The 15,964-nt window shown below is 36.1% G+C and overlaps 1 protein-coding gene across 1 annotated transcript in view; it reads left to right on the top strand.

Moving 5' to 3' along the window:
• The first annotated feature begins 3,775 nt into the window (after positions 1-3,775).
• Positions 3,776-15,964, top strand: part of LOC134746663 (putative inorganic phosphate cotransporter) — a 33,575-nt gene continuing 21,386 nt past the window's right edge. The window contains exon 1 of the mRNA XM_063681169.1: positions 3,776-3,980. Coding sequence (XP_063537239.1) covers positions 3,950-3,980 — 31 coding nt within the window. The 5' untranslated portion in view covers positions 3,776-3,949. The remainder of the gene's footprint in view (positions 3,981-15,964) is intronic.

Genomic DNA, 15,964 nt, shown 5'->3' with positions numbered 1-15,964 from the left:
AGACAAGGCTAAGCGAAAGTGGCAGGCGGGAGTAGCAAAAGCTAGGATTAGGGACTGTTGCTACTGCGGGCTTGGCCTAACCAGTGAGGCTACATTTTAAATTAATAGATAACCACTTTTACTGATGAAACCCGAATAAACAAATAATTAATTATTTTCTATTGCTATTTTATAAGGGCAACATAGGTAGTAAGTAGATGGAAATGACCAGTTTACCCTGAGACCCTGACCTATTGAAGTGAGGACGATGCAAATAGTCAATAAAGGGAAATAAGAAAATAATTGATAGGTCAACTTGTGTGATGGCTCTTGGTAGGGTGGAAGCCTGCGGTTTACCGGTAGCGAAGTTGACTTCGTGGTTTGTAATCTAGTTGCACTGCGCAACGCAATAATAAACCTTATCCACTATTAGCTTCGGCATAACAAAATTAAAGATAAAAAATGTGTTCGATCAAATTAAAGTTTGAAGATCCCATTTTTCGGTTTTTTACATAAATATTTAAAACTTTGCGTCTTAGCGAGATGACAACTTAAACAAAGCGGATTAAAGCTACAAGTTTCATTTAGTCAGGTTTTTCGATATCTTGTATATTTTTCGGGATATCCTCTCTTGAAAGTTTATTTGGGGCTCTTAATTTTATCTTCATATCTACATCAGTGAAGCTATTAGGCCATGTTTGGTATCGTTTCCCCCCCCCCTTTCCATTTTCCTCTAACCTCTAAACCCCCTCTCTCTGCCGGGGACTTTGGGTGCCCTATACCTCCCGTGTCAGTTTGATGCGGTATTTTTTTGGCATCCTGTATATTTATTTTGTAGGAAATTTTATGTAGATTATTTACGTACAAGACTATGTTTTGCTATGGGCTACCGTTTACGAGTTATTTACGAAAACAAAAAAAAAAACACGCATTTAACTGATTTGCAAGACCGAAGTGATCCTAAAACGACCTTAGAACAAATTGTAAGTTAACTATCCCACTTGTATATATTTTAAAATATTGATCCTAGCAAAAAAGCGTACTAAATCTTTTTGTAGAAAAATTTATGTAGATTACTTATGTAGTAGAACATTTTTTGCTACGGGCCACCAATTACGAGTTATTTACGCATATAAATTTGGCATATAAAGCCTTCTCTTTTTGAAGTAGGTTTTTTTAAATGATATATATTATTATACACACCTGTTTACATTCTCCTCCTTTATGGTATGTTTTCTGTAAGTTAGTTAATATTTTAGTCATACATATTAATTTTTATTTAAGTTTTAGGTTTGTATTTTAATATTAATTGATTTTTTTATGTTTTAAAGCTTTTATGAGCCATGTTGTTGCGTGAATTAAATGAATACAATACAATAAACTTAAAAACCGGCCAAGTGCGAGTCGGACTCGCGCAGGAAGGGTTCCATACCATTACGCAAAAAATCACGTTTGTTGCATGGGACTTAAATATTTATATTATTCTGTTTTTAGTATTTGTTTTTATAGCGGCAACAGAAATACATCATCTGTGTCTGTCTAGCTATCACGGTTCATGAGATCCAGCCTGGTGAGAGACGAACAGACAGACAGACAGACAGCGGAGTCTAAGTAATAGGGTCCCCTTTTTACCCGGCCTGGGTACGGAACCCTAAAAATAAATGTTTACATCTTAACTTGGTAAGTCGTTAGTCGGCGTCGTTTTCACTACACCATTTTCGAAAGGCTCTCTTTCTTCTTCAAAAACGATTTGATTGAAAAATAGTTATTTACGATACAAGTGCGGAAAAGAGGAAATTCGAAACGAGTGGCGATAAATTAAAACACGACCGCAGGGAGTGTTTTAAATCGACACGAGTTGCGAATTACCTATTCGCACGTGTATCGTACAACGTTTTACAGTACAAATGGCCCTTTAAACTTTCGACATATGCACGAAGTGCTATTTGACGCACTAGTGCGAGAAAGTAGCACCATATGTACTGTAAATTATTTTTGCCCACAAGTGTGGCAATGAGATATACACATTTTGTGTTGTTTCCTCACGTCGGCTTATGGGATGGAATTTTAAGTGATAATTTTGAATGATAAATATTTAATCTAGTATTTTCCTCGCGTTGGTATGGTGATAAATTTTGTGTTTCGTTCGGTAGCAGTGTTTGTTTAACCCTCTGAAACCCTCGCAGCGCTCAAGATCCCACGTTTTCCATTTTGGAATGTTTCGCTTGTTCGGGTGTCAGGTAAGCTCATAAGCACTTATCATTATCATCGTCATCATCATCATATCAGTCTTCCATCGCCCACTGCTGAGCATAGGCCTCTCTTCGAGTACGCCACTTATCCCGGTCCTGAGCCAATCTCATCCAGAAGTGACCTGCAGTCTTCCGAATGTCGTCCACCCAACGAGCCAACGGACGGCAGGCACTCCTTTCGTCTGAAAGCGGCCACCATTCCGTTAACATTTTGGCCCACCTGCCATCACTCTGTCTGGCAACATGTCCCGCCCAGCTCCATTTAAGTTTGGTAATGACGTATCCGACGTCTTGCACCTTTGTGCGGCGTCGGATCTCGACATTCCTCACTCGGTCTTGAAGTTTGATGCCGAGCATGGCGCGCTCCATGGCTCTCTGTGCCACTCGGATTTTATGCACAGCCTCCTTAGTGAGCGTCCATGTCTCGGCACCGTAGGCCATGGTGGGCAGGACAAATGGGTTAAAAAGGCGAGTTTTCTGGCATTGTGGAATGTTAACGGGTTTGAGGATGTCCGCTAGTTTATTGAATGTCGCCCAACCCAGCTGGATTCTCCTAGAGATCTCCTTCTTCTGATTTGTTTTGTCAAATGATATAAGCACTGTAAGCTTATTAGCACAAACCAAAAACCTTGTGCCTATTTATACAATGTGAAAAATTATAATTACTCTTCTATTCTATTCAGAGATTTCTGCTGATATGTAAAAAGATTGAGCCCTGACTAATACTCATAGCAATCATTAAAAATACATTATAACAATCTGTGATAGGCACATACTACCTTACCTCCATACATCTTCCCTTCGCAACATTAGTAATAATAATAACTAACAAGTTATTATTATTACTATAGAAACTGTCGTAACAAACAATGAAATTGTCGCAATCACCTGTACCCCACGGCCAACTCGTCATAAGCGCCGTAAACTTCATGGCGCTTACGCGTTTAGGTCGCGAGATTCATGATCCGCTTCTTTGGTTTGATGCCAAAACGGCAGCAACTCATGGCGCAAAATACTGGTTTTCTGTGCCGTTTCTATACGTTAGTTAATAATAGTTCAATGCTTCGCAATTGTCATTGAACTTAAACTTCACCATCATTTGGATGATAAATACATACTTATATCTAATGCGCAATTACTCATAATAGTCACAATCTACACACACGGAAGTGCTTACCTATAGATACCAGTCTACGTATGTAATTGCAAGAATTTGGATCTTGGTAATTATTGAACAAATCTCATTGACTTTTGACAACATGACGTCAACAAACTGATCACAAAAAGGTGCGTTTAGTAAAATTATTAGTTAACATACGTCTTTTTATTACTAAACCTCTTCACAGACACACCTCCTAACTTATTTACAAAGATTGTGTGGACTGCGAGCTTGTTTGTTTTTATAACTTGACATCAAGAATCTTAAAAATTATGTGTGAACGTCGACCACAAAATAGTGGTCGAGTTTCGTAAGCGGTGAGTGCTCTGTAAGCGGTTTGAATCAGCCCTCGCAGAGGCGCACCTCGCAGTGGTTGTCGCTAAGCTAAACATCACTGTTGCGTTCGCGCAGACTCTTTGAGCGCTCGCATTCTATCGCTAACTCCGCGCCGGCGCGGCGTCTACCTACAAACTGCTTAACAAATCGTGAAATGAACATGGTATTGTAAAAATAAAAAGTGAATTAGTAAATTGAACTTTGATAGTTATTTGACAACGAAATGGCTATTTTAACTTTTGAAAAGTTTACGGGTGAGTTTTCATTATTATTACTTTTTTTTTATAGGTGATGTTTTTGTTATTTAATTCAACTCTTTTTACATTACCGGTATTTTCGTCTAGCTTATAATTATAGTTTATAACTATGTCTTGTAAAAACTTAAAAAAATATAAAAACTGTATATTTGGGCGTCTATCTACATAAGTGTTTCCAAACTTTTGTAAGTACTTCTAATAGTTAAAACTCCTTTAAAAATAATAAGTATAAAAGCATTTAGGTACCTACCCAAGTTAGTAGGGCCTTATGAATCCTTTGGGTTATTATTTTATGTATTATATTATCGTCTTTGTGATAATGCGCCGTTAAAAACCAATTGCATTTCTAAAAATGCGTGAAAATGGATTTGCAAGATTTGCTGCACGGGTAACACTGAATAAAAGTTTATTCAACCGTTCATTCATAAGGCTGCAAGTGGGACAAAACATAAAGTAAATAAAATTTAATAAAAAAACCACTTGATTTTATTTGAGGTTCTAGAAGCACTAGAAATAATAAACAGGTTATCTATCTTGATACATACAATACCAAACTCGCCCGGGATGTAAAGGTATATGTAACAAAATTGAAAATTTTCCGCCATCTGTTTTCCTTCGGCAATGTATCACATTCGAAATCACGAAGATAATTTTGCAATCACTTTTAGGGTTCCGTAATTTAAATATATAGGTAATATTATAAATGCGAAAGTCTATCGGTCCATCTGTCTGTCTGTCTGTGTGTTACCTCTTCACGCTTAAACCGTTGAACCGATTTAGTTGAAATTTGGCATAGAGATAGTTTGTGTCCCGGGGAAGGACATTTTTTATGTCGGAAATCATCCCTAAAGAGAGTGAAAAGGGGGGTGATATTGAGGGATTTAATGAACTGCCTGATAATTGATGTCAAGCAATTAAGCTTATGCTCAAATGTTGTTTATTTAATACTTTTATTTCTATTATAAATATACGAGACCTTCTAGACTATTTATCAATTAGTGATTCATATGTTGCCAATAAATAAGTATCTCTCTTATTGTACAGAATTTTCCCCAAACATTGCAATATACATAGTTACACTGAATGTTTTACGTTACTAATTTACAAACGGTTAATTATAATCATCATCAAATGAATCATGCTCAAATTGAATGATTGCTACCTATTACACTTTATCCAGGCGCTAAACTTACTCTTAACTGCTGTTACTGATTCCACGCAGACGAAGTCGCGGGCAAAAGCTATTGAAAAATAAAACAGAACCTAATAAGATCACTCGTGTGTCTGTCTGCCAGTTTGTCACAGTCAATTTGGTCCAACACTACTGGACCGATAGAATTGAAGTTTGGTACACATATGTAACGTAAATAAATGAATTTTATCCTGGCGGCCAATTTTGGAGTGGCTAGAATAAGAAAACAAAAATTTGCAAACTATATCGTGTGACATATTAATTATTATTATATTAAGTATAATTTTAACTTTAAGTTTGGTAATATTCAAGCTATTTAATAAATAATAACAGAATACGCATACGCATTTCATTTCATTTCATTTTTTTAGGCGAAACTACTAGACCTAAAATTTAAAAATAATACAGAAAACAATACACTCCTTTTTTGGGCAGTCGTGTAATAAATCATTATCATTATTATTCAACAACGACGGGACTTAATCGCGTAAAATAAGTTTTAAATTTACCTCCGACGTTTCGAGGACGGCGTTGTCCCCGTGGTCTCGGAGAAGACTGGCTAAAGTTGACATCAACATCTTCTAGGCGCGCGAGTTTTTCGAACTACCCGCACTTGGTCTTGTTTATTAACTTGAACGTTTTGCGCACTAGGGATGTCACCGGGTCGACACACAACACTCACAATATTTGATTTTTCAACTTTCGATATTTGTTTTCGCTTACACTTACTAATGACTGGGTTCCATGTGGATGAGATCTTAAAACCTTCGTCTCGATTGAAATTTCTATGTTTTTTGATTTCAATGGCTTCACGGATTTTTCTACTATAAAACCCACGATCTGTAGAAAGTATTCTAGGGTTGTGAAGCTCAATCCAGTGGTTTGGCCCTGACTCTAGTAAATGCTCAGCAACGGCAGACTTGTTCACCTGACGGTTCTTGACAGCTGCGATATGCTCCTTAACTCGCTCCGCAATGGTACGTTTCGTTTCCCCGATGTAACTTATTTTACGCGATTAAGTCCCGTCGTTGTTGAATAATAATACGTAAAAAAAAAACGTGAAAGTTTAAATCAGTGAAATCATTATCATTACCCATAGATTACAGAAAAATCAAACAAACAACAAAAAAAAAAAAAACAAAACAAAGAACAAGCATAGCATAGGTCGAACTCAAGAAAAATAAAAACCGGCCAAGTGCGAGTCGGACTCGCGCACCGAGGGTTCCGTACTTTTTAGTATTTGTTGCTATAGCGGCAACAGAAATACATCATCTGTGAAAATTTCAACTGCCTAGCTATCACGCCACGTATGAGATTCAGCCTGGTGACAGACAGACGGACAGAGGAGTCTTAGTAATAGGGTTCCTTTTTTACTTTGGGTACGGAGCCCTAAAAATTGAAAATAATGTGTTGTGTGATTACTGAACCCTTGGGGCATGAGTTCAACTCGCAATTAGCCGTTGTTTTATTGATTTCCCTTATTTATAAAATATACGATGTGAACAAAATAAAACTTCTGTGCAATTTGTGCGTTCCTGACCCATTACTTAAGCCGGACTATATCAGGCGACTTAAAAGAGCTGATGTGCTGGATATCTAAGGGAAAGTAAGGCAATGGCCCTATCATTCCGGAATCGTCTTATATACTTCCCTGAACCAATCTGATTATAGTCTTGCGACTGACTGCAGATATTAAATAAGGGAAAAAAAAAATTGTGCGTTTGCCGCACAATGCAATACGCAATCCCTACTAATTATAGTAAATCTGTCTGTCTGACTGACTGTCTGTTACCTCTTCACGCTAACCGCTAAATCGATTTAGATAAAATTTGGTATGGTGATAGTTTGAGGCCCGGGAAAGGATATTAGGGTAAATTTTATCAATCATCATCATAATTACACGTAGACATGTAGAATATAAGTCGTGACTTTTGCTATCAATAATTTTATTTATATTATTCTAATTGCATCGCTCCAATATTTTACACATATTTCAATGTGTAAGTAGTTGGTAGACTTGGTAGGCTTTCTCACTTTGTTAGAATTTTAGATTTTAAGTAGGTAAAAATAAGTGATGCTTAGCAGCACACTGCATGTATAATTTGCACATCTGCATGCAAGTTGAATATGTGGAACTATTGTATTTTTAAGACCTTTTATTGTAACCATGTTCTTACGAATAAAAAATTATGATTTATGATATGATTTATGATTTATAAATCAGTTTTAATTTGCGACTTTATTGTTGATTCATTATTTATTTTTATGTCATTCATAAGAATGATAACTGAGGACGTTTAGAACTTCTTGTCGAATTCATTAAATATATGGATTACATTTATGTTATTTTCTATGAAGCAAAACATCAATTACATAAAAAAAACTGATCATATAAAAGGAATTACAATCACATGCAAAGTATCGCATTTCGAATGATTTATTAAATAAAGCGGTTGCAAATAGAATAAAAACTAGGTAGAGTTAGACCAAGAAAAGTCTGCAGGGATTTTGATACAACACGCAGTGCCAGTGTTATTTATATCTCATAATTTCACAGAAGTTTGACGTTTAAAATAACACCTGCACTGCGTGTGCTGTCAAAATCTCTGCAGACTTTTCTTGGTCTAACTCTAGTTAGTAAATTCCTTGTCTTCAAAGGTTCCTAGTTGGATTAGATATAGATAGTTTTTCTTTGAAGTACTTATTATGTCGATGCCATAAGTCATTGATCGGACAGTTATTATATAATACTTAACAAAACCATAGCTTTCACATTTAGGTCTAAGGGCCCTTTTACATCATCCGTCACTATTACAGGTTGTGTTTTTAGTCACCTGCAATAATTTACGGGGTGAATATAATATATACTAATATATAGGTCGTACTGAGCAACTTTTACTATGGAACAGACTCCGAAATCGCGAAAAAAAATTTTGCCTGTTTCATACATTTTGGTCTGATGTTGATATTTTGTATGGAATAGAATAGAAATAATTTATTCGTTAGCACACACAAATAGAAAATTATACAAAACAGAGAAACATAAAAAAAGAAAAGGTGCTACGAAATGGTTTCACCTCAGCATGTTGCTGGCGACTTCCAGCGCTGATCTTTCGGTGAGACCATCCGGTGAAACAATCACGACAGGTAAGAAGAAAAACAACAAAATTAATATATAACATACAAAAGACAAAAACAGAAATAAACGAAATAAGTTAAAAATACATATTACAATAAACGGCAGTATTACGTACAGCTTTTATATCGGGCCAAACTCAACTTGGCCGTACATTACGTTACGCCTAAGATTATAACTATGGGAGAGTCGATTATTTTCGCGATTTCATGGTTGGTTGGTCAGTATGACCTATAATATATTCACCCCGTAAATTATTGCAGGCAACTAAAAACACACTAGGTACAGGAGGTATATCGGTATCGGAGTTGAGATCCGAAGTCTCAAATAGTTATCATTATTACGTGTTTCCGATATTGTTGGCTCGTTCGTTATCTTAATGACATGCTTAAATTAAACATTTACGTAACATAGGTATCTAAGTTTTGTATGTAAAACTTCTACTCGCTCTAATTTCTTTCTATTCTAATTTCTAGGAACAAAAACTAGTATGTACCCACCAAAAAGGTAAAATGTTTAGTACTTGAATATTCATATAAAATTTCGTGTTATTTGAGAATGTAGTTTTAAGATGAGAGCGTGACTCCGATTACCCATATGGCGGCAGCTAGGTTCTTGTGACTCTTAGAGCGTTTTCACATTGCCCGATCCGATATCGCCGCTATACTTACTCAACCTCGTATCTGCAACACTCATTTGATGACAAAAACACCCGTATTCCGAATGAAAGAAAAGCGACATTTCCATCAAATGATTGTTGCAGATATGAGGTTGCGTAAGTATAGCGACGATATCGGATGTTGGATGAAAGTAAAATGTGAAACACATGTGTTTTTCTGTATTTACTTATTCATTTTATAAATCATTATTACTAAAAACGATAGATAATGCAAAAAAGGCGGACTTGATGCCATATGGCACTCAATTGCAGCTGTTTTTCTCATAAGCGCCTTCCGTTCCGACATCCGATATCGGAAGGGCGCCTTCGATAATTTTAGCCATGTCGGAGGCACGCCAGCTGTCGGACCGATAATATTTGTTTGTGTGCGTATGTGTATGCAAAATGTTTGTTGTAGTGTGCGTGACCCCTAAAGCCGGCATCCGCGTCCCCGCGGCCTGACTATCTACGCGGATGTAGGATGCTACATCTGATATCGGATCGGACAATGGGAAAACGCTCTTAATGTGGACCTTTTAATTCGTAGTGTATTGTTTAAAAAACATTAATTTCAAACTAAATTCGATTTGTGTCGAAAAAAGTTTTATATCTAATAACGTGCCGATATTATCCCAGAAACACAAATGGGACGTGCGGCAACGGCAAAGCACTTCTTTTGTCCTTTTGTATTCGTAACCAACGAAGACGCCTTGTCTGTATATAATTTGCTGTACAAAAATGTCTGCCAATTTTTGCGGGGGAGGGGAACGTCAAATGTATACGTAACATCGAAATAGCCATGTCAGATAAACGTCAGTTCATACATTGTGTATGACCATTGGCCGACTATTTTCGACAGAGAGGGAACGCCTGATATTGACTACCTACTCCGTTTGGTTATATTCTCTAAGATTCGTTATGATAAAGTTTTATGACAAATCGGTGGAAATAATATTATTTCGTTTATAACGCGATGTCGCTGCCCTGCTCGCCGTAACTGCATTTAACGAACGGGTTTGCATGTAACGAGTTCTACACATCGTTATTTTTAGAAACAGCACTTGCATACAGCCTTTGTTAACGTACCTAAAAGAGAAAATGTATGGAATAAATACGGGTAAATTTCCTTAACGATAATGAGGTAACATGCAGGCAAATTTTCTGAGAATGCCTGACCACTCTCCAAACAGATAAATTACGGTAAACGAATGTTAATGATAAACAAATTACATAAATTCGGTTAACACGGATTATCAGTTATTTGTTTTGGTGTATTGAAAGTAAATAGGGTTTTATTTAATCAGCATTAAGTATTCGCGGAACTCCTTTTCTAATAAGTGAAATTAGAAAGGGAGTTCTGCTAGTAATATTATTAGTTGTAGGTTATTATGCAACACGGCCCTGGTGTGCTGAAAAAAAATTTTTACAAGTTCAATTTCCATTCATTTGGCGCCTTATCAATAGCTTCTTAGTAAATAACATTATCTATCTGACTTAATAAAATAACTCCTACGTTTTATTCGGTTTATCTTTACAAACCGCATACCTACCACCGCCCACACTGTTAACTGGCAGTTCGTAAGCCTTATTACAAAACGCATAAGGTCCACCGATGGACAGTTAAGAGTGTGGCTGTTTGCACCTATCTTAATACAAAAGTCAACAACGAAATGAATTAGGATATGTAGGATTATGTTATTTTACATTTAAATACGTCACACAGTTAAGTGTTGCTGTTTGCTACCTATCTTAATACAAAAGTCAACAAGGAAATTAATTAGGATTATATTATTTTACATTTAAATACGTCACATATAATGACATGAACAAACAAGGAAAGCTATATAAAAAGTATTTTTCTCCTCACTAGCTCGGAAAGCCGTCTTTTATCCTTTAAAACAAGCGGGTAAAAACTCATTTTATCCACTAGTGGGGAAAGTAATTTGGCCTCGGATGGAGCGTGTTTAAGTAGCTTTTGACAGATAACAAAACGTAAAACGCTCATAAAATGGTTCGTTCGATATTAATTATCATAAATAAATGATTTGAGGATTTAATAAATAATATTGTCTTCGGTTACCGCGATAGTTACTCATGATATAATCCGTTTTAATAGTTTTGTTAATAAAAAATACCAAATTTAGCTTTACTTTGATAGCTTTATATGATTTTAAGTCATAAACCTTAAAATTCCATAAGAAACATTTGTTTTTTTATAATGATGTTGAATATAATTCTGAAAGCACAAGTTGAGTCAATGCAATTTCAAAACGCATCGTCACTCGTCAGAAATGTCAACATTGTGAACAAACATTACTTTAAAACTTTTCTCAGTGACTCCGACTCACGTAAAAATACACAACTTCCAGAGTTTTCTGTTATAATATCTTAAAAAAACCGGCCAAGTGCGAGTTGGACTCGCGTTCCAAGGGTTCCGTACACATTACACAATTTAAACAATGTATTTTTTATGTGAAACGTGAGTGAAATGTCTTTAAAAAACCCGTGGGGGTCGGATCAAAAACTAAGTAATTAAGTCCGACTCAAGCTTGACTGCACATTTCTAATAGGTTTTCCTGTGTTCTATAGGTAAAGATCTATTTTGTGTATTTTTTTCAAAATTTAGACCCAGTAGTTTCGGAGATGGTTATTTTTTGCCTATTTTCTTGAATAACTTCTAAACTGTTTAACCTAAAATTATAAAAAATATATATTTAAGATTCTTATAATGAGCTCTTTCATTTGATATGTATCACGATGTAGTTCGAAAAACTTTATTTTTTAATTTTCTGATTTACCCCCCAAAAGTTTAAAATTCATTTGTTTACGTTACATGTCCGTCTTTGGGTCATAAACTTACATATGTGTACCAAATTTCAACTTAATTAGTCCAGTAGTTTCGGAGAAAATAGGCTGTGACAGACGGACAGACAGACGCACGAGTGGTCCTATAAGGATTCCGTTTTTTCCTTTTGAGGTACGGAACCCTAAAAATGAGTGATTCCAGTGATGAAGTTGATCTAACGCCTGTGGATGTTGCACTTTCCTCGCTCGCTCGATAGTGAGGGGAAAAGTTTTGTGTTACACAAAGGTGCAAATATATACTTCTCGTTTCAATTCCACACTCGCGGGTAAAATACAGCTTTGCACCTTTGTATAACAAATAACTATGTTCTCTGTCTTCTTACAAAGGAACGCTTTGACAGTTTGAATTCCTGAGTACCAAACTCAAAATAGCACCTTTAAAAAACATTAGGGGTCGCTGACCTGTTCCAGTAAATTGAGGTAGTGTGCGTGAACTGTGTTTGTGTGTGTAATGGGGTAATTTTACAGAATCTGAAAATTACCCTCCTCTACCCCCTCTTAAGTATATTGGATACCTCGTGTTACCCCATACTCGTGTAACTACAAACAATAAGGATTAAAACTGTCAATTGGCGAGTATATTTAAGGTCATCACAAAACAAGAGTAAACATCGTATATTGCCACATGCGTGACATCATCTTACTTACCTATTGTGCAGATATTTTGTACAGAAGCTGGTAGTGTTATGCCATTGGAAATTGATTCTGGAAGCTGTTCGCTTGGTTTGCCCTGGCTTTCACTTCGGCAGTATTTTATGCGGTATATTCCAGAACCAAGTTCAAGCGCAGGCTTACGTAAATATTGCGCTATGCTATACCCGACACCCGTTTAGAAGACCGAATACCCGGCATAAACCTAGAACCTAGAACGTAGCTGTACTTGGCACGAACAACCAACGGTGTAAATAGAAATAAATATAGGTAGCACTTGAAATTATGGTGACAATGGCATTGTAGGTACCTATAGGTATTTATGGGTCCTTATAATTTATTGTTTAGTTAAGTGATTCAGTTACCTATGCTCCAACTCCATATTAGAAAACAAGCATTTGCCTGAGTGGGATTATGTGGATTATGTATTTTATGGATTTAGCTAAATAAATAAATAAAAAGAGGTTTCTAATTCTAACTTCTGAATAATTAACAGCCATTAAAAAGGGATAGATTTTCAAATTATTTATGTACCTACTCTATTTTATAATTATTTTCTGATTACTTTTATGCAAAAGATGGAACTTCTAAATGGTTCCAATAATTTGTCAGACCTAATAGTGGACGAGACACAATAAATAAGAATTACATAATTTTTAAGTCATGACAGGACTATTGACAATGTGGCGATTTAAATTTTAGGTATCTACGTACTTTATCACAACTGCCAAAAATCAGCCTTAAGTTGTTATACTTCAAATAATTTTTCTCCTCACTAGCTCGAAAAGACGTCTTTTATCCTTTAAAACAAGAGGGTAAAAACGCATTTTATCCACTAGTGGGGAAAGTAATTTCACCTTGGATCGAGCGTGTTTAAGCAGCTTTTGGCAGATAACAAAACGTAAAACGCTCATAATAATGGTTCGTTCGATATTAATTATCAATTTATCATTAAATAAATAGTTAGACATTTAATAAAAATTACCAAATACTAGACTTATATTGACCGGAATATAGGATATAGACCGTGATTACCTTTTGTATTGTTTTTGAGCTCCCGATATTTCGACGCCTCACGGGAGCTCAAAAACAATACAAAAGGTAATCACGGTCTATTGTCCCGGTCAATATAAGTCTAGTGAAACTAACCATGAATCATTTTAAACTGAAATACCAAATAAGTATAGCTTTATTTAATTATTTTAAGTCATAAACCTTAAAATTCCATAAGAAATGTTTGTTTTTTTTATAATGATGTTGCATATAACTGAACGCACAAGTTGAGACAATGCAATTTCAAAACGCATCGTCAGAAATGTCAACATTGTCAAGTGTCAACAAAAATTTTACTTTAAAACTTTTCTCACCGACTCCGACTTACGTAAAAATACACAACTTCCAGAGCTTTCTGTTATAATATCGTAAAAAAATAAGTGATTCCAGTGATGAAGATGATCTTACGCCTGTGGATGTTGCACTTCACTCGCTATAGTGAGGCGAAAACGAGTGCAAATGTATTTTACTTCTCCTGTGTTGAAACAATCGCTACGCTCAGGATTCTATTTTAGAACCACTTGCTTCGCTCGTGTTTAAATTCAATACTCGCGGGTAAAATACAACTTTGCATCCTTGTATAACAAATAACTATTTCGTCGTAAACAATTTTTACTAAACGCTACATTCGTCATTTTTTACCTATCGTTGTCCGGATATGTCATAACATAACATTCAATGAATGGTGTTGTGAGTTTCGAGTAGACCTAAGCCGGTTCTTGAACGTCAACAGTTTTGCCTCTGTGCTCTTCCATGTTATCAAATACTGGCAAATGTTGACGCTTGTAAGAACCGCTGACGATAAAAGAATTTCCCTCGAATAACGAACGTGATTTTATTGGATTCTTATCCGTTTCGATACGATAGAGTTATGTTATGTGTGGCTAACATCGATACTTACGCTTTAAGTAGTTGTAGTACGAGTAGGTACTACTATACTATACTAAGTAGTTATGTTATGGTCGAATAGGATTACAATAATACTATCATAGCTACTAATAAATATAAGCCTGACAATACAAATGATATACTTGTTAACTTGTCATTCACATAATTAGTATTTGTTTGGGTTTATTTGAGAGATTTACCTACAGTAATTCTAGGTTACATTGCAGCAGTTGCCACTCGCACTAGTATTTTAATGTATCATTCAATCCATCCACAACGCGAAACTCTGCGTAAGGGGCGCCACTACCACACTCTGAGGGTCTATCGCGAAACACCTTGTATATTCGAGCGATAAAGAGGCAGATAGCGAAATTTGGGATTTGCGTTTCCCGGTAGATCCTCTGTAAATAAACCGCCTTGATGCCTCAATGTCATATTTTATTATCTTTGAAAACTTGTCAAAAACCTGTTAAAGGTACAGTATGTATAAGTTACTCTATAGTTTACTAAAAAGGCTAGTGCTGCACTGGTGGCAGAACATTGCAGTAATACCCCTATTAGCACAATCCTCGCTTGCCTAGGCGCGACTAAAGTCAACTTGTACAATTTGTACAACTGCTTAAAGTTTGGAACGCCTAGCTATATTAGATACCTACAGTGCGATTACCTTAAGAGGGGACTAACGCAATATTGTAGTTTTTAAATTGAATTATTTACACGTTTAAGGGCTACTTGCGCGTTCCAGGGTTAGCGTCGGTTAAACTCGGAGTTAACAGTACAGTTTAATTGGTTTAATCCTGTATAAACGACTCGAACGAAACTATAAACGAAACTCCGACTTAATTGGCTAACCCTGGAACGTGCAAGTGGCCATTAATCAAGGGCAAATGCCATGAAAATTATTCACTTATTATTAATCACACGAAAACTGGACTATGTTATCAAGTGCCGACTTCAACCATAATATACCTTACTAGATTAAAGTTAAACCGACAGGAAACAATCAAGAAAACATGTCAAATTTTTCATTTATTTTCAATTGTATGTTATGTCTTGTGTATTATGTAGGTATGTATATATCGTTTCCCTGCATTCCAGATGATTCCACAGCAGTAAAATTTTACGTCCCCCGGTTAAACAAATGAAAATATAGTGGGAAATAAACTATGCGAGTGGTAAAAAACCGGCCAAGTGCGAGCCGGACTCGCGCATGAAGGGTTCCTTACCATTACGCAAAAACGGCAAAAAATCACGTTTGTTGTATGGGAGCTCCAATTAAATATTTATTTTATTCTGTTTTTAGTATTTGTTGTTATAGCGGCAACAGAAATACATCATCTGTGAACATTTCAACTGTCTAGCTGTCACGGTTCATGAGATACAGCCTGGTGGCAGATGGACAGACGGACGGACGGACAGACAGACGGAAGCGTCCCGTTTTTACCCTTTGGGTACGGAACCCTAAAAACTGCGAATGGCAGAAATCGCAACTTCGGATTCGGAAAACACGATTTCCGGATAATACAGGCAGAGTATAC

Source organism: Cydia strobilella, chromosome 13 (assembly GCF_947568885.1).
Source record: "Cydia strobilella chromosome 13, ilCydStro3.1, whole genome shotgun sequence".
NCBI classification, from domain to species: Eukaryota; Metazoa; Arthropoda; class Insecta; order Lepidoptera; family Tortricidae; genus Cydia; species Cydia strobilella.
Note: the sequence above shows the minus strand (reverse complement) of the source record. Positions and strands in the feature narration are given on the sequence as shown.